At 38.5% G+C, this 27,709-nt stretch overlaps 2 protein-coding genes across 5 annotated transcripts in view; one reads left to right on the top strand and one right to left on the bottom strand.

The window, feature by feature from the left end:
* Positions 1–26,499, bottom strand: STEAP4 (STEAP4 metalloreductase). 2 transcript variants are annotated; one of them, XM_082692365.1, is made up of 5 exons: positions 26,254–26,499; positions 7,720–8,177; positions 6,345–6,872; positions 4,835–4,999; positions 1–2,950 (listed from the first exon to the last, which is right to left on the bottom strand). In XM_082692365.1, exons 2-5 carry the CDS (start codon positions 8,173–8,175, stop codon positions 2,873–2,875), a joined length of 1,227 nt encoding a protein of 408 aa, XP_082548491.1. In that variant the 5' UTR covers positions 8,176–8,177; positions 26,254–26,499; the 3' UTR covers positions 1–2,872. The 2 variants fall into 2 exon arrangements, with proteins under 2 accessions (XP_082548491.1, XP_082548490.1); XM_082692364.1 differs by having other exon boundaries at positions 1–2,987; positions 26,254–26,441.
* Positions 24,155–27,709, top strand: part of LOC309844936 (uncharacterized protein) — a 422,422-nt gene continuing 418,867 nt past the window's right edge. For all 3 annotated transcript variants that reach the window (XM_082692366.1, XM_082692368.1, XM_082692367.1), the window contains exon 1: positions 24,155–26,223. In XM_082692366.1, coding sequence (XP_082548492.1) covers positions 26,073–26,223 — 151 coding nt within the window. In that variant the 5' untranslated portion in view covers positions 24,155–26,072. The remainder of the gene's footprint in view (positions 26,224–27,709) is intronic.

The raw sequence follows: 27,709 nt of genomic DNA, 5'->3' as shown, positions 1-27,709 counted from the left end.
TATTTTTAAAATAATATTTAATGAGTACAAATTGACAAAAGCAGTCATCATTTACCATGGGGAGAACATACAAAAATAAAAGTTTTGTGAGCTTAAAAATTTTCCTAGAATACAGTGCAGTTTAATCTAAGTTTTTTTTTTGTTTGTTTTTTTTGTTTTTTTAATAGAGAACAGGTTGGTCCTGTTAAAAGGAAGTTCACTACCCCCATCTGTTCCAAACTCTTTCTTTTCAACCCTAGGTAAAAGGGAGGAGTCTGCTGTGTTAGGAGGATCAAGTTGGTTTGATGGTTTGACGAGGAAGGAGCTTGAGAGGGACAAGGGGAGGAAATTGGCTTCTCTGGTCTACTGGTGGGGCTTGGAGCCCTTGTGGTTGAGGCTGAGGTCAGGGTTGCCAAGGCCTTGTTACACTAAAACCACTGGAGGCATTCTTCAACTTCCATTGAAGAACGTTTGATGGCTTTTATAAACTACCCAGGCAGAACATTTTTACTAGGGTTATAAAAGTAGAGTTTTACTCCAGGTAGGATTTTTTTTTTTAACCTAAGTGTGGCATTTTCTATTTTAATGATGAACTATGGCCCAGTAAAAACTCATCACCAAAGAGCATGGTTAACCACAGAGGCTTTCTTTACTTCAACCTGGGTAGTATTTAATTTTGAAGCAACCATTCTCTAGACAACAAGCAAGCTCCAACCCTGGAAGACTTGGCCATTTTGCACAAAATGGAACGGATGAGTAGTAATGTTTTCCCTGTCTTTCCCCCCTCATATAACACCATATAACCCAGCTCTGCTCACGGTTTTCCAGGTTTTTTGTAAGCTTGCTTAGGTGGATCAGGGATAAATTAATGGAGCATGTGTTCTGTGTTCCTTCTCAGTGAACACAAACTGATATAAAAACCAAAATCTGTAAAAGGTATGATGAAACCAACACCCTCATCCAATGGCAATGAAATCGACGAGGTCAGTTTAGGAATAATTTGGCAATATATATCAAGTGTGATTAAGAGTTTCTTAATTTTGTAATCCCAGTTCTTTGCAAGTATTCTAAGGAAATAATTTAAAATACGGAAAATTAATAAGTGCTAAGATATTCTCTGAAATGTTATTTGTTTTAGTAAAAAAAGATAGATATAACCTACATGTTTAATTAGTGCAGGGGTTAAATAAATGCCCATTGGATGTAATATATTGCAGCCACTAATAATACATGCATACCATGTAAGAGAACAAAACCACTGATATATTAAGTGAAAAAGGAAGGATGTAAAATTGAATACATAGTGTAGATGAAACTATTATCAAAACGTTTTGTAGAGAAATAGCCTGGGTGGTGGGTGATGTTTTCATGTGTTTTAATCATTTTGCATCACGTAGCATATATGATAATAAAAATTGAAAAAAAAAGAAAAAAGAAAAATAGATGGCCTTTATAGAGCAGGCAGAAAAATGTCAATCCCAAAGGCTTTTGGTTATTTCGGTTTGTGGGAAGAGGGTGCTTGAGGCTCTTCCAGCTCCATGCATGAGCCAGGAAGGCTAATCCTGCTGAAGATCATCTTGGAAATGGCATAGTCACCACAGGAAAAACAGAGAAAACCACCCTGCATTCTAGCAAAGGTTGGAGAAAGAACCAAGTCTCATATTTCAGCTACTGTTCACACCTTTCTACTCTAAGATTTTACATAATTCTCTCATCTATGCCTGGGTCAAACTTATTCTTTCATTATTCACTTAATTTCACTGCTTAAAATTATAATAAGCCCTGAAAAATTACAGCAGCTACTTTTTTAATGCTAGAAATCCATTTCATAGATGATTAGTACTGAACAATATATTTGGAATATGCTATTCAAAAAGCATTTTCAATACTGAAATCATACAAAACCTAGTAGAGTGCAACTTTATAAAGTTTATTTAGCTTGCTGTCTAAAATTCTGGCTTATTTCAACTTTCTGTGCAAGGGCTTTTATTTTGCTTATTGTACATTGAAAAACGACAAGTGGCTATCTCTCCGTTTGAACTCAATCTTCCCTACACCTATTCCTTGTAGAGGAAGAATCTTTTAACAACGGTAATAGATTTGCATGTATTCAGCCCATGGTTACTTTCCATCAATGGTGATATTTTTGTTGTGTTGTGAAATAGTTCTCCACAGCACCCATCCGGGTTGGCAAAAGCAAAATTGAAGAGCACTTTTCACTATAGAATTCACTATGGCAATACTTAGGATCACCTTCACTTAGAAAGAACAGTAAGAAAGATTCTCATTCCTTTTACTTCATTTGACCCCCCCCCTTTTTTTTAAGACATGTTTCAGAAAGCCTTTATCAGTGGCCACCATCTTACTGTTTTCCTTTTCATTGCACTCAGCCATTGAACCAGAGAAGGAAGTTGCATATATTTGTCCTGGATTTTGCAAGACATTAGGTCATGCATGTTAAAAAACAAAACAAAACAAAAAACACTTTAGTGTGAAACCATAAAGCTCACTGTTACCTCAGCCCACTGCCTCTGGGAAGAAGAGAGGCAGGGACCTACATAGATTCATCACTAACCTCCAGATTAAATGGTGTTCTAGTCCTGTCTGTCAATTTTTCAAAGTCAGGCAATAGTTCCTTCTCTGTTAACAAACTTCAAACAATGGTGGGAGAAAAATGCTTTCTTAACTGTGCCCATTACATAGTCTTCTCTAAATATACAATACTAGAGCTGAGAGTCCATGCAAATTGAATTTTGCTTTAAATATTGTCCATTTGATGTTGGTTTTGAGGTCCTCTCCCAGCCCTGGCGAATTCGTGTGAGGGTCTTGTCTATACACGGTAGGATGAGGATGAACTTGATCACCAGCACGGTGCAGGGAATGATGAGTGCTATCACGTAGGCAGAAGGAAGATACCATCTAAGACTCGAAGGACTGAGGAATTTCTTCCCGCCGTACACCATGGTGTGGGCTGTGCATAAGATCAGGGTCAGATAACCCAGTTTGGACTATACAAGCAAGAAAAAAATATATATACATCAATACTGTACTTATATTTTAAAGTGAAACACTCTAAGCCAATGAAGGATATTCATTACCAACCACAAATGTTTGACATCTGAAATATTTAGAACACTCTGCTAAGTACTGGAGAAAGCATTAACCCTCCTTTGGGATGATAAATATTGCATTAAAAAAAAGAAGATTGTGCTTACTAATGATATGGTGGTTTCATCCTTCAAAATGTTTTTATTTTTTAAAAATTTTTAAAAGATTTTATTTATTTTATTTGACAGATAGAGATCACAAGTGGGCAGAGAGGCAAGCAGAGAGAGAGGGAGGAGGAAGCAGGCTCCCCACTGAGCAGAGAGCCCGATGCAGGGCTCGATCCCAGGACCCTGGGATCATGACCTGAGCCAAAGGCAGAGGCTTTAACCCACTGAGCCACCCAGGCACCCCCAAAAAGTTTTTAGAAGCATGTATAGTTGGCATGCAACATCGTCTTAGTTTCAGGTATACAACATCTTGATTTGGCAATTCTGTACATTTTGTACTGTTCACCACGATAAGTGCAGGCACAAGCTGTCACCATACAATGTTATTACCATACTATTGACTATATTTCTTGTGCTGTACTTTAATTCTCAGGATGGGCAATCTAGGTGAAGGGGATTAAGTTGGTTTCATCTTAACCTGGCTGGGGATGGGAAAGTTTGTTAAGTGTAAACTCTTCTCAGTTAGAATAAATAATATACCTTGATTTCTTCCCCAATGGTAAAACTCTTTCCTTGATCAACTTTTCTGGAGGTCAGAGATGAATAAGTTACAGTATGTCCTCAAGAAGTACCACATTAGTTTATGTTACTGACTAAAAGCAGATGCTAGCTAATTTCTATTGCAATAAAGAACAATTAGCAAATTCACTTTTATTTGCTTGTTTTGTCCTAAATTCTAAAGCTCAATGTTTATTTCTGTCTTAATGCCTTGACTAAAGGTGTCAACATGAGAAAATGTTGACTGCACTTGTTCTCTGGGAGAAACTGCAAGACTTTTGAAATTCAAATAGTTTTATAAAATTCAAATCTAATTTCAGTTACTAATGATCTTCTCTATTATTATCCTGGTTCACAACAAGCATGCATCAGAATAATCTGGAAGGCTTGTTAAAACACAGTGTTGGGCCACACCTGCAGTGTTTCCGATTCATTAGGTCTGGGTGGAGCCTGGGGACTTGTGTCTCTAATAAGATCCCAGCTGATGGTGAGGTTCTAGGCACCATACTTGAAGTATTACTGGTCTATAAGAATGATAACTAGGTGCCTTTAGTGAGGTATCTGGTGGTTGATACGTGGGAAACAACAATTTTCCCCCTTACAGACCAACACTGGGTCTGGTATGATTACAGTCTAACATAGCTTGCTTTGATGGTTTTAAACTTGAGTTTAGTATATGCCCTTTTGTATCAATATCTATCAGTACAGATGTTAAGGTTGATTTTCAGAAGTGGAAATTTTGTCTTTGGGTCTCTTCACATTGCATCTAGCACATTCCTACATACAAAGTTTAATAGTGTTGGAATTTTTCACTCTCTCCTCTGGCCTGTGGCTCTGGGAGTAGGCAGTGATCTTGGCATGTGATGCCCAGCTAGGAAACAAAATTATTATGGTATGCCTTTTGGTACCAGAGTTTAGTATTTTCTCACTTGAATTTGGTTCAATTGCTATTTTTGTGACATTGCTAGGGAAGTGAAGGAGCAAAATGAAAATTTATGCATAGTAAGAGATAAAAATGAAAATATTTGTAAAGTCAGAATTATTTTGCAATATAAAGGAGATTAAATATTAGAAGTCCTTACCTGGACAAATCGGAATTCTCTCCAGTTGACCATGTTGCTAACTGATGGCAAGGAAGTGATTCCCAAGAGGACGAACAGGAAAAATCCAAGGATTCCCAAAGCTATGTACGAATCATTAAGCCAGGCAGTAGTGGTGCTAAATGGATTGTCTGTCTTGGCTAGTACCTAAGAAAAATTAAAAGCAATTTTTAAAAATTAAATTTTTTTACAAACTGCCCAAACTTTTAAGGGGACTGAAAAATACTTCTGCAGGGTGTATTGGCTCCCAGTGAATTGTATGTATTTCTTAATAATCACTTAAAAATAGCTGTAGAGAAAAATACACTTGGAAATGATATTTCTTGGTAGAAATAGTAATTGGTTCTGCTGGGACTTTATTATAATAGTTGACTCTAGGAGTTGTGTAGAAAGTTTTAATTGACCCTATAAATTCTAAAACAAAGTAAACATTTACTTAAACCTTCTTTACCATATGGTTTCTCATTCCCCAAGCAAAACTCGTTGTTCTCAAATGATTGTATCAGGACTCTGTTTTTCTGCTTTATTTGCTGATTATTCACACACACAACGTTTGGGTTCTTTCATGTTTATTTTTGTTGTAATACAGCATCAAGTCTGTCACACCACAGATTGAGAAAAATCAGGCCCTTAAAATGGGACTCCTACCCAAGAACTTCCCGTGTATTTGTGAGGGAAATAATGTAGAAAATTCCACAGAAGTCCCATCAATGAGTTATCGACTCATAAACTTTGAAAATGCAGTAAGATTGATCAAAACCAATTATTTCCAAACTAGAATGGATGGATAGCACTTCCTCTGGGACTGCTTTAAAACTCTCTGCGCTGATTCTCTCTGCATTTTTGACTATGCAGAAAATAGTATTTGACATTTGCTCAGAATTGTTTAGTTTTCTGGTTATTGAGGATGGCTCTCTGCAAGTCAAACATTAATGAAGTTATAAGCACCCTTTTGTGAATTTGTTTACCTTCCTGTGACACAGGTTTGAATAGCCCCCTTACTTAGAAGGTAGTTGGTGTTGACTTCCAAAAGCAAGCAGCATGCATAAAAATAGAAGCTTGAAAACACATTGGTTTATGTTTATTGACTGTACCCCCTCCCCAAGGAATTCAAGTAGGTGTTATTAGGTTTCCTGAGCCCCCAAATCTGTCAGTTTGCCCGTAGCCCTATGAGTCCTGGGAATGCACATCTGGGTCCAAGTGAACCTGGGAATCTAACTTTCATTCTCAATAGTTGTATAATGTCTCAACTGCATTCATTAAAAAAAAAAAAAACCAAACAAATCAAAAACCAAAAACCAAACCAAACCAAACCAACAACAACAACATCAACAAAAGAGAAAATAACCCAAACCTGACAGGAGCTCTAGGACTTTAAAAAATAAAGATGCTTAGGAGAGAGCAATTTTCTATAATTGTGAAATGGAATATGATGTAGCAAGACTTCTCTTTGATTTAAGGAACTGGAGAATGCAAATGAGTAAAGATTTACCTGGGTAATGGTTCTGTTTTTCAGGGTCCATCGTACATAATAACGAATAGGAATCACAAGTGTGTAGAGGACATGAAGGAAGGCAAATCCCAGTGCCACCAAGCCAAGTTGCTTTCTGCAGAGCATCCACTGGTCAAGCCAGTCTGGGAATCGGCGGTATTTTGTCCCTCGGTACAGTTGCAGAATGGCAGCAATAACACCAGGGAGGTAAACCAAGGCAAGCAATGTAAGTGCTGCTATTGGAAAGATCCGATTTGGAATGGAAATAGCCAAGCGAAATGTGCTGTCTTGATTGCCGTTAGCGTAAGGGTAGAGTACGTCTCTTATAACGCAGTAGCAAAAGAAGAAGACACACAGAATAGCAGACAAATAGAAGGGGAGCTTCCACATTGGAAATAGTTGCAGGGGGTAGTTTTCAATTTCTTTGGCTGCCAGGAGAGATCCTTGATCCAGTGGAGTAAGTCCAAGAGTACGAACAACATCCATCACTCTTTGCTTGGCTTTGCTGTCGTTTCCACAGACAAACACCTGGGTTAAGAATAATCAATTAATAAATAATGAAATAATATTTACTCTTTACTTTGGGCATTACTTTGAAAGTCTGTGTAAGCACCATGCCAAACAAGAAAATAACAACATGCTTTTCAGACAAGGGCATGGACACAGTATGTTTTAAACTTGGACAAATGTGCTGGATGGTGAAGTACCAGGGTTCAAGTTGAAAGTGGTTCTAAGCATATCACACTGATACCATAGGACTTGGTTCTCCACAGGGTGAATGGTTTTTCTTCTGTATTCATGGGTGCTACAACACTTACGGATTATGTTTAATCTCCATGAATAAATGGAACCAGTTTCATATAGTGGTATAGGAATGGAAAGGTTATCCAACAACACTCTTATTATTTTTTAGTACGTGCATGGAACCTGACGTCATTGGGTTCCATCAAACTAGAAACTGAGAGTGCTGACAATGAGGAATAAATCACAACATTGACGACTTTACTTGGTTAAACCCAAGAAAATTATCTGCAGCACATATTAGCAAATGGAAATGTTTAGTTGGTGTTTTATTTTGGAATTCTGTTTTGGCATCTTTGAGGTAGGTGTGCATTAAAACATTTGCTTTTTTTTTTTTTTTAAGATTTTATACATTTATCTGAGAGAGAGACAGGGAGAGTGAGAGAGAGCGTGAGTGGTGGGGAGAGGGAGAAGCAGGCTCTCCGCTAAGCAGGGAGCCCAATGGTGGGCTCAGTCCCAGGATCCTGAGATCATGACCTGAGCCAAAGGCAGAGGCTTAACTGACTGAGCCACCCAGGCACCCCAAAACCTTCACCTTTTAAAGATTGAGTGTAAATTAATCATTTAACCGTACCTGCCGATTTGCATCCAGTGCTCCAGACTGGAGAGCCCAGGCTGAGATGGTATTAAATGCTTTTACTACATGGGCTCCTGGCAGCAACTGAGCGAGGTACTCTGCATTGGATTCCGGATACTGATCAATTTTGAGGTTGTTGCTGATGTCGACCAATATTTTTCCTTTGAGCACCTCAGTTAGTTCCTTGAGAAAATCATAATGCTCTCTGTGGACTGCTAAGATTATGATGTCTGATTTCTGGGCTGCTTCTAAGTAGCTCAGGACCGCTGCACCGTTGGGCAGCAAACTGGACTTCTGTGGGTTTCTACTTCCAAAAACAATAGAATAATCACACTGGAGCATTCTGAGTGCCAGTGATCTTCCAAAATCTCCAGTTCCAAAAATACATACAGTCTCTTGCTTTTCTGAAGAATTCATAGTCGAAGGAAATGCACCTGTAGAAGTCTTTTCCATACCTGAAAGATAATAACAGAAATAGCCAACAATACAGGAATGTTCAACATGGAAAAATTATGGTCATATATATTCTCATATGTGTCTGATTGAAAAAAATCACTAGTCAAAAACTTCTTCTGTTGGATAAAGAGATGCAGTGAAAAATCAGGACACTTGTTGGTGGATGCTTTAAACTATGGATATGTGTTGCAATGATACCAACTTTGCCCAAAACCTAACAGTTCCAAGTGTTCTCAGAGCAAACTCTAGCAAAGAATGCACTAGTAAAGAAACTGTAGAGCAATTTCTTTATGTTTCATGATACAAAAATTCCTAAATAAAACATCAGCAAACAGAATCCAGCAGCTTGTTAAAAGAAAATGGACATTGATCAAATGGGGATTATTCTAGGAATGTAAAGATGAGTTCTGTAAACTCAGTATTAGAAACTCTATTAATTTAACTTGCCATATTAGAAGATTTAAAGAGAAAAATAGTCATATTTGTGGATGCTAAATGGGCAGATGTTAAAATTTGACATTTATTTTTGACTTATAGTTTAAAAAAAAAGGAGTAGACAAGTATTTCCTTAACATATAAAGTATCTCTTTCAACCTAAAATCTAGAATCAAACTTAAAAGAGAATTACCAAGAAAAAAAAAATTCCAGAAACCTCCCAATAAAACCATAAACCAGATGGGCCATAAGCCAGACAAATGTATCTGCTTTGACCACTTTATTTTATTGTTTGGAAATTCTAGCTAATACAACTAGACCACAGAAAAAAAATCTTAGGTATAGAAATTCAAAAGGGGTTGTGGATGATGAAACTGTGTCTCAGAGAACTTGTGAAAGTCAACTGAAGAAGTACCATATATATAAAATCAATCCAGGATCTTGTTTAGGAGCCCAATTAATATCAATATTCTTCACATACTAAAAAAATTAGTTTGCAAATGGACTCTACTTAAAGCTGTAGCAGAATAGGGAAAATATTTAGGAATAAATCTAGCAAGATAACAAGACAGGTACAAGATATATATGAAGAAAAATATAAAATTCCCTTAAGACCCAGAGAAGGTTTATGTAAATCTAAAGGCATGTTCTTGGATGGGCTGATCAACTTTATGCTGCTCTCAGTTTTCCCTAAATTAATTTCTAAATTCTGAAAAACAAAGTAATGAATAGAGGGCTAGTTCTATTGAATATTGTTGAATTTATATAATTTTTAATTTATCTTTATAACAACAAATTATCTTTATATGTTATCTTTATAACAACAAATATTGTTAAAAAGCATGCGAGTTACCTTTTTATAAAGCTAAGGGGCACCTGGGTGACTCAGTGGGTTAAGCCTCTGCCTTTGGCTCAGGTCATGATCTCAGGTTCTTGGGATCGAGCTCGGTGGGGAGCCTGCTTCCCACTCTCCCTCTGCCTGCCTCTCTGCCTTCTTGTGATCTCTTTGTCAAATAAATAAATAAACTCCTTAAAAAATAAATACTATAAAGCTAAAATAATGAAGTAATATGGCAGTGTCACAGGAATAGAAAATGTTCAGTGAAATAGTAAAAAGTACAGAAATTGACCTCTGCATATATGATAAAGATGTCATCTCAAGTCAGTGAGAAGAAGGTTATTCAGGAGCAAATATTGGGACAGCTAAATAGCCAATTGGGAGAAAAAGTTGAATCTACATGTCATACTCCTCTTCAAAGGAAATTTAAAATATATTAAAGATTTAAATCATGTGTGTATGTATGTATGTATGTATCTACTTATGTATCTATTTTTTTAAATATTTTATTTACTTACTTAATAAAGACCCAGTGAGAAAGGGAATACAAGCAGAAGGAGTGAGAGAGGGAGAAGCAGGTTTCCCAGCAAGCAGGAAGCCCGATGTGGTACTAGATCCCAGGACCCTAGGATCATGACCTGAGCTGAAGGCAGACACTTAATGACTGAGACACCCAGGTGCCCCTGTATCTATCTATCTATCTTAAGTAGAACTATAATAAAACTAGAAGGAACTATGGAGAATTCTTTTGTAACTTTAGAGGGAAACGGCCTCTTTTCTATACCACAAATCCCTGAAATCGGTAAAGAATAAAGGAATAAACAAAAACACAAAATATCTCTCTCAACCTGAAATCTAGTATTTAAATTAAAAGTAAAAATTGTCATATATATTACATAAAACTGTGATTTCATAAAAATGAATAATACCTACAAAGCAGAAACCACTGTAAGCAAAGTCAGAAGATCATCAACAAAGAACAAAAAATATTTTTAACTCCTAAAAATTAAAAAAAACATCGCCCAATAGAAAATTGGGAAAAAGATATAAGTTGATTTTCATCCTAAGGTGATATAATATAGTAAAAAAAATTTTAATCTTACCCAAAATAAAAGAAATGCAAATTAAAACTAAACTGAAATATTGTTATAAAGCATGTGAGTTACCTTTTAAAAGCTTTTGAAATTTAAATTAAAGACAAACGAAATAAAAATGCTCAAATTCCCATGGTCCAATAATATAGTTTAGGTTATTCTGAAGAACATTATTTTTTTATTTCAATAATAAATTTTTCTCAAAAAATTATTTATTTTAAATAACATTTATCTTTTAGTGTAAATTTTCAGTTTACCTTTTCCTTTCTTTCTTTTCTTTCTTTGGTCTCTTTTGTTCAGTAATGTATCCCCAGTGCTAGTAAGAGCACTGACTATGATGGAAAGGGCACTCCTTGACAAAATTTGTTGAGTGATATTAGAAAGGTGGAATGGAGGTGTTGGAAGGAGCTCTTTGCTCTGTGTGCCAGGCACAGTGTAGGACACATAATGAAGAGAAGGGTGAGTGATTAAAGTGTAACCACTGGGAAGAATAAGGGAGAAGGAAAGAAGTTGGGAGGATGTTGTAAAGACATTGCTTCTATCACCCAAATGGCTTTCAAGAAACCGTCAGTGAATTTGCTGTGAAATTTAAACCAGATGTAGTCACTATTCAGTTCTTACATGGTGGATTTCATGCCAATTGTAGAGCACAGGAAGCTCACACCTTTTTAATGAGATTTCAGAAATTTGCCCTTTCCATTGTAGCCTTTGGAAAATACCTATATTCTTACCTGAGCTTATCAAAAGGTGTACCTGTATCATAAGCAGACCATTTAGAGCTTTGTAGGTAGTGAGAAGTCATGGAAGAAATGGACAGGAAATATAAGACTACCCTGTACTTTCACTGAAACTCTTTGAATAATTGATTGAATCACCACAGCTGAGTCATTTGTAGAACTAGCTAGTGACGGACAGCCTGCACTGAGTCAGAGAAGGGCATGAGCAAGGTTGGAGGAATGCCTGAAGAGGACACCAAGTCTCTCCTATGAAAACATAGCTGGGTCTTTCCGAAATTCTCTGTAGCATCTGCCAATGCAAACTGCTTTAACAATTTATAATATAAGTCACTACTTGTGTAATATAAGCTGCTAATCAGTTCATACCTACTTGTTAGAGCTCAAATTCTCAAACTGGTGAATGATGGCTTCATTATTATGAATGTGTTCAAAGAATGTCAGTTGGCTGACTATCCCCTCACTTTTTATCCAGCGTTTTCCCCTCATATATTATTTTTCTCTCTCTTTTATTCAGACAGACATTTGCAAGTAAAATAAAGATATGATAAAGTTACCAGTATCCTTTAATGGGATGAATGCTATCTTTATTGACATATTCTCACTTGGATCACCTTAATTGTTGCAAACAGAGAGTCCAGACTCTACTTTGACAATTTGGCCACTACCTTAATTTATTCTGACCTGTCATAAACTTTTTTTTTTTTTTTTTTTTAATGGAGATGTTAACTAAACAGCACTGGTTTTTTGTTGTTGTTGTTGTTGCTCCAACTCCTGCTGGCACCCTCAGAGACTCTCAGTGAGTCTCTCAAGTGTGAGACTCTGGATGTCTCAGTTTCATCATCTTTCAGATGAGAGATTAATAGCACCTGCTTTGGAGACATTGTGTGGATTAAATGAATTAATGTATATTTTGTTTCTTTTGGCGGGGGGTGGGGAGAGAGGTCATGGGGTGGGTGGGGGGGGGGCGAGGAGAGAATCCCAAGCAAGCACCCCTTCCAGCATAAAGCCCCATGAGGGGCTCGATTTCACAACCCTGAGATTATGACCTGAGCCAAAATCAGAGTCAGATGCTTAACCAACTGAGCCACCCAGGTGCCCCATGAATTAATGTATCTTAAAACGTTCCTTGAGACATAGTAAGTACTTAGTAAATGGGCTGTCATTAATAGATTATTCAAATAATCTAGTGATTTTCTAATTTTTCAATCTATTGATTACCTAATTAATATAACCTTTATATAAATTTTATAAATTAAGGGTTAATTATGCTTCTTTAACTAAATATTGGAAATAGATAAAATTTATCTGAAATAACATTCAATAATTCTTAAGAAGTTTCTGCTTTCCCCACTTATTTCTTACAAATGAAACCCTATAAGAAAAGACTTTAGAACATATGAGTTTATCAAAACACAGATGTATAAACAGCTCAAGTGTGAATTTCTCTCATTTGTAATTCTTACTCATTTTAATTTTTCCCTCTTAAAATGCAGCTTGGCAATCCAGTGTAACACACTTGGGCTGTTATACCAACCACTGAAATTGTTTTCAATTTCTTAAACTTTCACACACTTCACTGGGCAAATTATAGGTACAAAGACAGTAAGGAAATATTAAAATATCACTGATTGACTTAGAAAGAAATAGAGTCATTTAGTCCTTATCAAGTTGTTGAAGTTCGAAGGTTGATAATTGTGTTGGCGACATCTTGAGTTCTTCAAATCCTCCGCGTTCTATTTCTGGTCATTGGGTAGTAACGGAGATCTGCTGAACTTCCACTGCCTAACAGAGAGGTCCACTTTGGGGACCCACATCTTGTGTTTCTGGATTCTTGTCCCGAGACTTTTCTGATACCCATACCTGCTTAGCATTCAGACAGGTATGACCCGTGGGGCCACCACAGACCAATGGAGAATAGGAATCCATGAATAAACAGGTGCTTACACTTTCATCATCTGGCACTCAGTTCTGACACATTTTATAAAGCTCCTCAGAAAGCCCCAATGGGGGCGCCTGGGTGGCTCAGTGGGTTAAGCCGCTGCCTTCGGCTCAGGTCATGATCTCAGGGTCCTGGGATCGAGTCCTGCATGGGGCTCTCTGCTCAGCGGGGAGCCTGCTTCCCTCTCTCTCTCTCTCTCTCTCTCTGCCTGCCTCTCTGTCTACTCATGATTTCTCTCTGTCAAATAAATAAATAAATAAAATCTTTAAAAAAAAAAAAAAAAAAGAAAGCCCCAATGGAATAGCGCACCACTCCTCTATAGGGGTGGCTGACTTAATATTCTCTCCTGCGACCTTTCTTATGAGCCAAGTGAGAGCCCCTTGCCTCTCAATCCTGCTCCTTGGAATCACTTCCCTGGTAAACTATTTGCATTGCAAACCACTGTCACCAGCTCTGCTTGCAAATCAACCCAGGACAAGAACAACATTTTTGTTGTTGCTATTATTATTGTTGTTATTTTTGTGTGTGGAAAAAGAAAAATGATCAGACCTCAGTTCCCATAACTGGGATGATGAAATAACATGTAAAAAATAAAAAAGTTGGTAATTCTTTGGAAGAATTTCATTCTGAACTCTCGGAAAAAATTCTAATAATAGGAGTTCATAAAAATGAGATGTATGCATAATCTAAACCACAAGGGAGATCAAGTTGAGGGTTCGTCTTACAGTAAGTACTATGTAAATAAGGAAGTTATGCCTATTTCAGACTATTTGTAATTCAAAATAGCTCCCATGTGTAAACATGGATTTATGGAAGTAGTATAAGATTTCTTATGCAATGACTTAAAAAAAGTTTCCTAATCCTATTTTACTCTTAGATGTAGGAAGAGGGAATAAAGAAAATAAGAAAGGTAGTACACAGGAAGCAGAGTTACTAAGGGAAAGGGGGTTCAGATAGTTAAAACATAGCAGGGCAGTTTCTTTTTCCTTCTGCTCTTTACAGACCTCAGTTCTGTAACAGGAAGCATAACAAGAGTACCTCTGGACTGGAAAATCTCCAGGACCGATTTTGCGTCTCCTAGAGAGGCTGGTAGAGACTGGGGCCAACACAGGTAAAGTGATTACACCTGGTGTTCATATAGATTAAGAGACTGATAACCGACAACACAGATGCAAAGATGGCAAAGATGACTTTGGAGAAGCGTGTGTGTGTGTGTGTGTGCACACGCACATGCATGCACGTCTGTACATGGCCTGGGGGGCATCAGGTGTGGGTCATGTAGATGCCAAGCCCCTCGGTCTGCAGATCCCACCCCAGGCCTGAGGAGGCCTTCTTCTGGGACATTCCAATGAAGCATCCCATGAGGATGTTAGCACTTGACTGGCTTTTGCGGTTTACTTCTGTCACTTCCCAGAGTCAGAGATTAGAGAGGGTCCCAATTTAGGAGAATTCCAGCATGTGAGAAACGTGGAAATGTCCAAACAAGAAAACAAAAATCGCATATTTTAAACGTTTATACTTAATAAATCAGTGCTACTAACAAAAGACTCATTTTATTTGAAATAATTATAGATTCACAGGAAGTCTTAGAGATAGTACCAGAGGTTCCTGCAAATCCTTTGTTTGCTCTAATGGTTACATTGTACATAGCTTTAGAGCAAAGTCAGAACTGGGAAACTGACATTGGTGTAACGTGTAGGGATCGTTCTATGTCATTTTATCCCAAAGGTAGGTTCGTGGATCCACTAGGGGCAATCAGGATACAGAACTATTCAGTGCCACTCCATCTCTGCTCTCCTAACCCCTGGAAGCTATCCATCTGTTGTCTAAATCTTTAATTTTGTCATTTGGGGAAACTTTTATAAATAAAATCACACAACATGTGACCTTTTCACAAAAATGTTTTTTTTTTTTTTTTCCACTTCCCATAATGCCCTCGAGGTCCTTCCAAGCAGGTAAGCCTATCAGTTGGTTCCTTTTTCTTGTGGAGTAGTGGTCCACTGTACAGGCTCCTTCATTTGTTTCTTTTCTATCTATATGCCCTGTTTGGTGAAAAGTCATCTCATCTTGGCCATTTTCTTTCTTTTTTTTTTATATAATTTTTTATTTTTTATAAACATATATTTTTATCCCCAGGGGTACAAGTCTGTGAATCACCAGGTTTACACACTTCACAGCACTCACCAAAGCACATACCCTCCCCAATGTCCATAATCCCACCCCCTTCTCCCAAACCCCCTCCCCCCAGCATGTTTATAGCAGCAATGTCCACAATAGCCAAACTATGGAAAGAACCTAGATGTCCATCAACAGATGAATGGATCAAGAAGATGTGGTATATATACACAATGGAATACTATGCAGCCATCAAAAGAAATGAAATCTTGCCATTTGCGACAACATGGATGGAACTAGAGCGTATCATGCTTAGCGAAATAAGTCAAGCAGAGAAAGACAACTATCATATGATCTCCCTGATATGAGGAAGTGGTCATCTTGGCCATTTTCTAGTTGGATTTTTGTTTTTTCACTGTTGAATTTTTGTTTATTCTAGATATGAGGTCTTTGTCAGATACATGGCCTTCAAATACTTCCTCTAGATATGTAGCTTGTATTTTCATCATCCTAACAGGGTTGCTGACAGAGCAGAAGTGCTTAATTTTGATTAAATTTAACATATTGCCTTTTCTCTTTTATATATTGTGCTTTTCATTTCATATCTAGGAATTCCTCACCTAGGCTTTAGTCCTGAATATTTTCTCCTCAAAACTTGATAGTTTTATATTTTACTTTTAAATCCATTATCTGTTTTGAGTTCATTTTTGTATAAATTCTGAGGTTTAAGCCAAGTTCATTTTTTTCCCTATGAATATCTAATTACTTCCCTATCAGTTGTTTAAAAGACCATCCTTCTTTCATTGAATTACTTTTGTACCTTTTTCAAAAATCAGTTGCCATACACATGTGGCTCTATTTCTGGGTTCTCTATTCTGTTCCATTGATCAATGTGTCTACCCTCTGTCAATGCTATGCGGTTTTGATGACTTAAAATTAGGTAGACTGATTCTTCTCACTTTATTATTTTTCATTTTTCAGAATTATTTCAGAAATTCTAGTTCCTTTGCCTTCCCATAGAAGTTTTAGGATAATCTTGTCCATAGCTATAAAAAACTGTTTATTTTAAATGCTTATACTTAACAAATCAATGATTTTTGGCATATTCCAAAAATACAATGCAGCCTATTTGGTTTGTTTAGGAGATAATCACAATCTTTATTATGATATTAATTCAATGTCAAAGCGTAGTGGCAGTGTACTGTTATCTAATAAATAGATATTACAGTTATCTAATTACAGATATCTAATAAATAGATAATACAGTTATCTAATAAATCTAAAGTTGTATAATGGACTTCTTTTCATCCTAAGCAGTATATTTCTGTATATGCATAGCCCTCATTTGGAGAATACGTCAAAATAAAAATTTAAAATCCCTGTGTATCAGCAGCAAGAGAGCAAATTGACCTTTCTCCCTTCTCTTTGCCCTGGAAGAGACCCTATTCATCATTCCTCTTAGTAAGAAGAACAGGAATCAACAACCCAACCATGCCACTTCTGAACGGTGAATATTTTCTTGTCTTTTTTTTTTTTTTTTGAAAATGGGCCTTTTGTTTCCCCTAATGTGTTCAGAGAGTGAAGGGGAAAATATGTAAATATTTATGAATATAAGACCACTTGTAAAAATGAGAAGAGGAAAGAAAATCCCCCCTCCCTCTCAGGTGCAGATATACCTGAAAGGAAAAATCAACCTCCATGAATCCTCTTATGTTTTTTATTCTGAGAAATTCATAGAAAATACAAATTAAGGTAAATTATTTTATATAAAGATTCAAACTTAGTTATACATAGTATTATATTGTTTTTCAGTTTACCCAATTTTATATTTTTTAGACAAACTAAAAATGCAAAAAAAAAATTCTTTCTCTAAAACGATTTGGAGATAATCATGAAAAGGACTATAAAGATAAAACTATCATCATAATGCACAATTTGGGGTAATAGAAATAGTGTGCTGGGAACCATAAAGACTATAAGTAGGCAAAGCAGAAACTCTTTATAGAATTTGGTTTGGGTGGGAATGCAGGGAGAGGGGTTATAATGGTGGTACAGACAGTGAGATATCTCCCTGGCACTCCTTCCAGACCTTTGTTCAACCACCAAAACAACTTCTTAGAATCACTAAGGTTTATAAGATGCAAATACTACTACCAAGGGTTATGCTAGAAACCAGTGCTTCTCAATCCTGGTGGATGGTAGAATCACAAAGAGAACTTGTATAAAATGCAGATGACCAAACTCTTGGACACTCTCAGTCAACTGGTCTAGGGTAAGAGCAGAAGCATTTTTTTTTCCTCCAAAATAGCTCCCCCAGATAATTCTACTGTTGAGCCAAAATTGTGAACCATTGCCCATTTGTTAGCTTTCAGTTAATGGCCTGCTACAGTGGTTCTCTTCCCTGGTCACACATTAAAATCAGCTAGGTAGATATTTAATGCTAGGGCCTTGCCCCCTGAGATTCTGAATCAATTGGTCTGAGGTAGAGCCCAGACATCTGTATTCTAAAAACCAACCAACCACAGAAAACAAACAAACAAGAACAACAAAAAACCCCAACCCAAACAAGCAATCAATTTTGAAGGAGCACCCAGGACTGAGAACCATTGCAAATGAAAAAAGATAAGGCTATCTTTTTTGGAGAGGGATGGTAGGGAAGGAAAAGTCGGAGAGAAAGCAGAGTATTGATGAGGTTGTAAGCGGTTGCAGGAACATTTCACCTGCTTTACCACAACTTTTTCCACAAAATAGTCATTGGCTGAGTCTGAGAGGCAAGAATTCATATTTTTATGAAAACCAGAGGGACGAATGTGTATGTAGTCCCCACAGGAAAGAGAATCAAGGGAGTCAGTCTCAGGGCTTGGTGTCAGACTGCAGGAAGGCTTTGCTCTGTAACTGCCTCAAGGAAACCCTGACAAGTTGTTCTCCATGAGCCACAAAGTCCTTTGGGTCAAATCCCCCCACCGATGTCCTAGAGTACTCCTGAACACTGATTCTCACATAGGGCCACACACTCCCTCCTTTATCATTTGGATGAAATCACTATTAAAGATAGTCCCCACTTAAGAATTCACTTTGAATCCTGAAATGATTGTTCATCCAAGTTGTTGGATTCTTCCACAAGTAGTGCCCCCACTGGACTCGTACACTTCCACTGGGGTCGTAGCACACAAATCCAGTGATCTGTCTTGGCTCCTTCCGGAGAGCTAGAGTATAAACAGCGCTTTTAAACTCTGCAAGATGTGACATGATTTTTCATTTTAATTTGAGACCTGTAAATAGGGACTTTTTTTTTTTTTAACTTCTTCCTTCTGTTTTATTATTCCTTCTGAATTTTGACCTGAAAGCCCTACATGACTTCACAACATATCTGTAATGAGCTGAAACCCATCTATCAAGAATTTCCTTTCATCTCAAGGCATAGGGGCAGGAGGGAGTTCTGCAACGGTGCCAGTCTTTGTGTGATTAAAACATTTGTTTTAATATATCCCAGGGACAAATGGAAAGCAAAAAAATAGTTTTAAAAATTTAAAAGCTTCCACTAACACATGAACTCATCCAACTTATTCACTGAGCTATTTCTGTATTTAGTGAGATCAAGGTTCTTCAGGGAAAGCAAGCATATCCACAGTTAAGCTGATATCCTTTTCTGACAAGTATATATTACTGCAGTAAAACCAGAAGACTTTGACCTAAAAAGACCTCTGATTGCAGTTTATGAAAAATGTAACATATCTACGATCAATGGATTTTTCTACTAATTGTTTGTTTGACATTTAGTTTTCAGTGTCTATATGTTATTTGAAAATATAATAGTGTATTTCTTATTTTAGCCTCTATATTAGAAGTACCTCACTTAGTGATAGTCACAGACTAACATATCTAGCATCTAATGCATTTAATCTAAATAACCAACTGTAGGTTGGTTACTGAAAATCTGATAAATTATTTCAGTTATTTTGTAAGAAAATGTTATTTATCTCATAGCAACCAAGTTTACTGATGATTTGTTTTTTTGCTAGCCAGTAGAATACAAAAGGAAACAGTAATCTTAACTTGTATGGTTTGATCAAGTCACAAGAGCATAACTAAATCTAACCTTCACATTTATGTTCTTATGGGTAAATATACTTCCTCAGGAATTGCTAGTAACTAGAACCAGCTATGGCCTGTGCCATAGCTATGATTCTGTTAGTAGCATTTTACTACCACCCAATGAATTACCAAGACAGCAAGGAGATGCAGAACTCTGTTATCTATTTTAATTGTACTTTAAAAGAAAAATTATTTATTTTTAATTTAAGTTCTTCATGAAATTCTAGTTCATCCAGAAATCTTATTAATACATGTTTCTGCATTTAGATCTCAGTGCATCTGTTGGGATAAATGAAGACTGTATTCTGATTTCCTGGCCAAGAATTTTATCATGTAGGTTCATTATCCGCTGACTAGGATAGTTAGTTCATTTGATTAAAGCCTGGGGCTCATGATGACAAGGTCAGGAATTTAGTCTTGTCTGAGTTAATTTGTCTTGACCTCTATTTACCTTCTAAATGCCGAACAACTTCTTAGGAATCTGTAGTTCACCAAAGATTCAGCATCAGGACAGAACCTGGACTGTCACCAACAGAAAAACAGCTCTGTCTCACTGATTACGTGACATTTGGCTCGTACAGGCTACATGAGCATTTGCTTATTGGATACTTTGGTGATTGCAACAACCCACTTAGTATTCAGTGTCAGTTAGTGGGTTTTGCTTTTTCTAGGACTACTATGGCCAGAGACATTTAGCAAAAGATTTGATCATTTCCATTTTTTTTGGTATTGAAAATTTTATTGATTTTGATATGCAAGAGTAAGAGACAGAGCATGCCAGAGAAACCACCAGGAGTGGGGAGAGGCAGAGAGAGAAGAAGACACAGACTCCCCACCAAGCAGGGAGTAAGAGACAGAGTATGCCAGAGAAACCACCAGAAGTGGGGAGAGGCAGAGAGAGAAGAAGACACAGACTCCCCACCAAGCAGGGAGCCCTACTTGGGGCTTGATCCCAGGACCTGGAGATGGTAACCTGAGCTGAAGGCAGAGTTAACACACTGAGCTACTCAGGTGCCCTTGATCATTTCAATTTTGAATGAACGTTGTTTCAGTAAATTTCCTATGAATAGTCATTTATCTTCGTATTGAGGCCACTAAAAATTATCTGAATATAATTATCTGAATTGCCAAATTAGTTTTGGGGTAGAGGAGTTTTGCTCTGGATCTGATCCCACTCCGAAGTCCCTGCTGATGAAACTCATTCTGCTTCACATTATCTATCTTCTTATCATTTGTTAGAAATTTCCTGGGGCTGGGGAACCTGGGTGGCTCAGTTGGGTGAGTGTCCAACTTTTGGTTTCCCCCTGGGTCATGATTGTAGGGTCATGAGAACGAGCCTGCCTACTCCCCTGCCCCTGCCCCCCTCAGGTTGTGTGCTCAGCATTGAGTTGCTTGAAATTCTCTCCCTCTCCCTCTGCTCCTCCCCCAGCTCTCGAGTGCAGGTATTTTCTCTCCCTCAAACACATAAATAAATCTGGAAAAAAAAAAAAAAAAAAGGAAAGAAAGAAAGAAAAATCTTCTGGGAGTGATTTACACATTCTTAGGAATATAGTCTCCATCTTTGGGGTATCATTTTCTTTTATTTCTAAGCTGGCTCTCAGAGGCGAGGACTCCTCAGTGGCCATAGTGCCTCTGATGTTTGCCAAGACTCATCAGCTTGAGCTTCAGGGCAGGATCTGGCCTTGCAGACTTTCCTTGGCTTACCCCAGGGGACAAAGTGCTCTTGAAACTCCTTCCCCTTTCCTTGTGTTACACTCTAATATACAAGCTTGAGAGCTGTGCTAGTTTAAAATATTTCTTTAATGAGACAGCACCTTTTTAAAATTCCTTGGTTTTCAATCTCAGCTCTTTTCAATGGTATGGTTGGAGACTGGCTTGCCAGGTGAGGTCTTGAAATCAGCCATGGTGGGAGTTTCCACACCACAGGAATCAGCAAATGCTACAAATCAGGACTTTTTCTTTTTTTCTTCCTTAGAGAGTCCTTTACCAGCACTCCACTGGCTTTTTCCCTCCCTCTTATCCCTTCTCCTTAAGAATGGCATGTGACCAGGGAAATTGGAAAATAATTTGGCTGATAGGATGATACACTTTTCCAGTCCTGTCTGCAACTTAGCCCTAAATCTCTTTCCTTAGGAGCCTCCCTTCTCAGAAAGCTCCTAGGCTTTAATGAAAACAGGGTCCATGTTGGCTCCCTCTTACCCCGGCAAAGGGCCCACACCCTCTCCGCCCCACACATGGAATGAACACAATGCTGACTGTGAATCTGATCCTTCTAGACTCCTGCTTCCCTCAGGGAGACAGAAACAGGAACATCTTTGTGAATTCCATCCCCAAACACATGTGTTCCCATTTTCCAGATATGCTTCAAGAATGCACAATTGGGGATCACACTTTGGGAAAACTAGAGGCAACTGGCACCTTTCATCATTAACTGAATTGAACCACTTGCCAACCTGTGAACTGCTTTCACCTCAACATCCTTTCCTCTCCTATGAAGAAACAACTGGGAGCACAATCCATTTTTTTTTTTTTTTTTTTTTTTTTTGGTATAAGAATGACTTGGTGTAACAATTCTTTTGAACTGTTCACTAGGCTTTGTATCTTATGCCATGCTTTCAGGTATTAAAGAAGGGTTAACATGTTTTACTTAAGTTAAACTAATTAAAACCATTAAGAATTCAATATTCCAATTTTCATGACCTCAGTTAAATGCTGTAATCATATTATATCACTCCTTAAAATGAATTAGACTCTAAAGTAAAGTTTTTTTTAATGAAACTTACCCAGTATAGCAACATAATAAGGTCACTAAAATTAAGGTTAATGAGAAGAAACACTAAGGTTCCTGCCAATTTCTTCTTTCTTTTAAAAAATAACAATTCCCACCCTTTGTTTTATATGTACTGTACAGTACATAGCAAGCTCATGCTTCTCCTCAAATGGCAAGCAGTTGAACTCTGGACACTTTGACCTTAGGTAGTACAGCGCAGGGGGCATCCGGGCTCATAACCCAGTACATCCATGAGGGTTCATGTATTCCAAACTTCAGAATCAGTTTGATCAATATCTTGTGGGGTTCCATGTTTTCAGTAAACTTTGTGAACAGACTGTCTGTGCCAGGCACCGTGCCAGGCTCCAGTCTTGGGGAGGATGTAGACCCAGAATCAAACTGCTCTAATGTGACCTGTAAGGACCCAAGCACAGGAAGGTGCACAGTGGACCCCATGTTAAAGATTGGGAACTAATTTACCTGGGAAACAGGACAAGAAAGTATACTAAAGTCTGTGCAAAATGGCTTCAGCCACTGTTTAACTTGGGTTCAAAGCTGTTTCCACACTGTGTAAAAAGAGCAGGTTGAGGTGAAACACGCAGAATCAGCATGGACTGTGAAGTGCCCCCTTGGATTCCCAGCATTAGTGCCAACATTACTGAAGACCTGACTGGAACCCCCTGCGATTTTTTTCCCTTCAGTATTTGGCACTCAGGCAAAAGAGACTACCTAGATTGTGTTCTAATAACCTATGAAATGTGATATGCAATGACATTGCTACCTCTTAGTTTCTTTTTTTAAAATTATAATTCCTAACTTTTCAAAATTACCTTTTGTCACATTTTTTTCCCTTTTAAGTTGAAAAGTGGACTTTACTTTAGCCTGGCATTAGGATGGTTCATACAATCTACATTTAAAAGAAACATATTTCTCTCAAAATAAGTTTGTAGAAATATGTGACTGTCAAAGTACAATGTGGTAAGAATCTCACACATGGTGTAATACACTCTTCTGGGAGTTTATTGTGGAGAAGCATTTGGATCAGGGTGTCAATGTCCTGCCTAGTTAGAGTGGAAATACTTCTGGTAGAGTAGTGCTTTTTTTTTTTTTTTTGCAGTTATATATTTCTGAAAGAAGATCTTCAAACAGTACACCCAATCTTTGTTCTCTTTTCCTTAATGATTTTGGAAGAACAAATTATTTAGGCATATAGGCCAAGTATGTTTTCTTATCATGCATTGTTTTGTTTTGTTTTGTTTTTTTAAGATTTTATTTATTTGAGAGAGAGAGTGAGAGAGAGCATGAGAGAGAAGGTCAGAGGGAGAAACAGACTCCCCCTGGAACTGGAGCCTGATTTGGGACTCCATCCCTGGACTCTGGGATCATGACCTGAGCCGAAGGCAGTTCCTTGACTAACTGAGCTACCCAGGCACCCCGTCATGCATTGTTTTGCGCATTAATTATCCTTACTTGGCTTTATTCCTTCCAGAAGTGATTTCTTGTCAACAAAAGAACAAGTGCGAATTCTGAACATTTCGGAAATGTCCTAAAAGTCATTCAAAATATCTTGAGTAGGTTTAACACATCATGCAGAACTGTTCAAAAAGTCTTAATCATTAACTATTGACTCATAATTTTTGGATTTACAAAGAACAGAGTCAAAGAGGTGACTTCAGAGCTCTCATCTTTGTAAAGTCTAATTTCTGTCATTTCTTGAGGAACTGTAACTTCAAAAAAACCCTCCCACCCAGACAACTACATTATTCATAGCCTGTGTAGAGTCTCACAGTAAGAATTACAGGTAGATGTGGTGAAGGCACATGGCGAATGACCTCCTTCTTGGAGGACAACCCAGAGGAAACAAGGTACAAGATACTCTAGCAAGTCTTCAAGTTTGAAAGGTGATTAGGTACATAAATCTGACAGTGGCTTAAGTCTTCTTAAGATTTTAGTCTTCTTAAGATTTTAAAAGGAAATGATTTTTAAATAGCAGTTGACAAAAGATCCGAATGACTTGCAAAGAGGACCAGATGGTGAGGATCATGAAACATTGGATTGTGTTTCTGTGGGAGACTGCAGAATCAGCTACTTGGGAGATTTTAAAAGGAGAATTTATGTCCTTTTAATAATGGCATTAACAATGGTAGAGTGACTAAGGGTGGTCCTTCAGGAGACGGGGAAGAGCAAAATGACTGCCCAGCATTGCTTCAATTTTAAAATTCTCTGACATATGGATCTATTTTTCTTAAAACTGCGCAGAACAAGGCTCAAGGCTCAGGGTTTTCAATTTATTAACAGGCTTATAAAAATGTATTTCGCTACTTCTAACACCAGTTAGCAAGCTTAAGCCAGGCACAAATCAGGAAATTATTCTCAAGTTAGGGGTTAGGTCTTATACACATTAGTTTTTGAACCTGCAGTTTCTATATGAACTTCAGCGGGACCATAAACATTGCCGATGGAGAAAGTGCTATGACCCAATTTCTCTGTACACATGTACCATTTACTTTACAACCTCGAAGCCTGATAAATAGGGGAAAGCTTCATCCCGTTTTCTGGGTTGGCAATGTTTGCCATGCAGGTAGGATACACACAGGTGGAATTTCATTCTGTGCTAAATCACAGCATTCTGAAAAACTCGGGGCCTTGCAAAAGGCCATATCTCAAAAAAGTTACTGCTTCAAATAAATGTGCCATTTTATAAAATTACACCTACTGTATCAGAAAAAATGTTCTTTCATGTGAGTGACATTTATATGACTGCCATTTATAGGGAATAGGACATTCTCACATAGCATGGCTGAAGAATGGTTTTCAAAGCTGAGAGTAGGGGCACCTGGGTGGCTCAGTCGCTAAGCATCTGCCTTTGGCTCAGGTCATGATCCCAGGGTCCTGGGATCCAGCCCCGCATTGGGCTCACTGCTTGGCGCCTGCTTCTCTCTCTCCCACTCCCCCTGCTTGTGTTCCTCTCTTGCCTGTCTCTCTCTGCCAAATAAATAAATAAAACCCTAAAAAAAAAAAAAAAAAAAAAAAAGCAAGCAAGCAAGCAAGCTGAGCGTATTCTCTGAATGAGAAATGTGGCAGATGTCTAAGATACTTGTATGTGAAGAGATGCTCCACAACTGGGTACTCTCCCCATAAAAATGAAACTTGCATTATTATGAAGAAAGCAATCACTTGGCTATACTTATTGCATTAATGAGATTTTCAGTATGTTTCAAACCAGCAAGCATCTTTGGTCATGGATTTTCACCTTGTTAGATTTAGAGTGTGGGACTGCATGGATCATCTGGTCCAACAGCCTTTTGTTTTACAAATGTGGAAACGGAGGCAGAGGTGGTGAACTGCTAGTTAGATTTAGCGATAGACTTCTTCAAGTTCCCTCCCCTACTCTCCATCCAATTCACATTCATTATAGTCATCTTTTAAAAAAAAAATTCCTAAATTACCACCGGGGGGGAGGGGGACTACTTTCTAGCTGCCTCTGGACAAACAAGGGAAACCAGGCTGTATTTATTCTTCACAATAAATTACTTGTAAACGATATTTCTCTGGAAAAGCAATCGATAAATTTCAGAAGGAGATTTTTAAGTCAAGATCAAGGACGGAAGTGTTGCAGATCTCAGGACAAATTTCAGCTCTTGGTGAAGATCTGAGACTGCGGAGATTGCCAAAACCACATTCTTCCAGGCTCCCTTCTGGGTGAGCGCCACAAGATTGCTCTTGTCGAGAAGTAAGGCACAGAGAGGAATACAAACCCTAAGCCTTTCCACCTTTGGGTTTCTCGGCACCCTCGGGTAGAGATGAGCGAGAAAACTCCAGGAAGCTAGATGCTTGCTGCATTGCTTAACTCAACGCGCGACACCCTTGGATGGTCTTTCCTGGAGAGGGGCGCAGGGGGGCGCGGCAGGGAGTTCGCCAGCACCTCCTTCCCAGTGCGAGCTGGCGAGGGAGTGAGGTCCTGGAAGCAGGGGCTCGAGCTGGGCTGAAGCAGAGAAGGGAGCGGGGCAGCGTGGCGAAAGGTACGAGGCAAGAGCGGCGACGGGACCCACCTGCTGGGAAACGCTTGGGAGGCGAGGCGGCCCGGGTCACGCGCAGCTGCGGCTCAGCTCAGAGCAGCGGGTGGCGCCTCTCGAAGCTATAAGAGGCGGGACAGAGCGGAGGGAGGGCCCGCTAGATTTCGCAAGATAAGGGGTGAAGAAAGCGCTTCCAGGAAGAGTTCAAAGTGGGAATCCCGGGCAACTGGAAGAACTAGAATTTCCGGTGCTCTATCGCTGCGGTTGCTGCAGATGTTGCTGATGGTGTCAGCCTGTGAGAGTTTTCAAGGGTTTTCCCCAGAGTCCTTGGAAGCTGTGCATTCCAGGCAGATGGAAGCTGAGGCTGAGGCGGATCCCTCTCCCGAAGAAGCCAGACAGCTCTGAGTAACTGCAAAAACACTACCTGCTCTAGGCTTCGAGGCAGTTCTCCGTTGCCATTTTGTCTCAATTCAGCCGTAAGAGGTGACATCTTTCCTCCTCTGTCTGGAAGCCTTGGGTTCTCTTGGGGCCCATAGCAGGGATGATCCTGGATTTGGAGGTTTTAATTTAGGTAGATTAAATGGTTCAAAAGAAACAAGCCAAATGAAAGAGAGGGATGATGGTGCACATACCTTATTGTTGATATACATCTATATAATATTGAATATACTTAATAGTAATATATTGCATAATTTTATATATATGCAATTGGATTGATATGTCTTTTTTGTAGGAGGAACTCAAAAGCTATAGCCCAGAGGGCTTTAAGATTTAATTCACCATGATACCCTGTGGGGCAAAGCACCCTTGCACTCTCAAACTCTGCATTTTAGAACATAGAGTCCTTCAATCTGGCTGTTGCCCAGCCATCTGGTCTTAAATTCCATGGCCTACTCGCTAATACCCAGATGTTCAGCCACATGAAGTCCTGTTCCCAGCACTTTTGAGCCAACCCTTCCTTTGCCTGAATTGCAGCTCTCCCCAGAGTATCTTGTGGTATTAGCTCAGACCCCACATCTTCCAAGAAGTCTTCTCTGAACCTCTTGTTTCTTTCTTTTTTTTTTTTTTTAAAGATTTTATTTATTTATTTGACAGAGAGAGATCACAAGTAGATGGAGAGGCAGGCAGAGAGAAAGAGAGAGAGGGAAGCAGGCTCCCTGCTGAGCAGAAAGCCTGATGCGGGACTCGATCCAGGAACCCTGAGATCATGACCTGAGCTGAAGGCAGCGGCTTAACCGACTGAGCCACCCAGGTGCCCCTGAACCTCTTGTTTCAATTAAACGTTTCTTTCTCCATATAGTGTAGTTGATAGTTCCAATACGGCAGTTAGGATGGTTTGACTATTAGGAGAATTATTGTGTCCATATCTCCTCTCCTGAATGGCCAGCTCAGTGGCCGACACTGTATCTTTTCAGCCTGGGATTCTCCACCACACCTAGCACAGTGCCTTGCTTATCATAGGCACTCAGGATTTATTGCACTCCTTAATAAA

The sequence above is a fragment of the Mustela nivalis genome (genome assembly GCF_964662115.1).
Source record: "Mustela nivalis genome assembly, chromosome: 12".
Classification (NCBI taxonomy): domain Eukaryota; kingdom Metazoa; phylum Chordata; class Mammalia; order Carnivora; family Mustelidae; genus Mustela; species Mustela nivalis.
The sequence above is the reverse complement of the archived record's forward strand: the minus strand, read 5'-3'. Positions and strand labels throughout refer to the sequence as shown.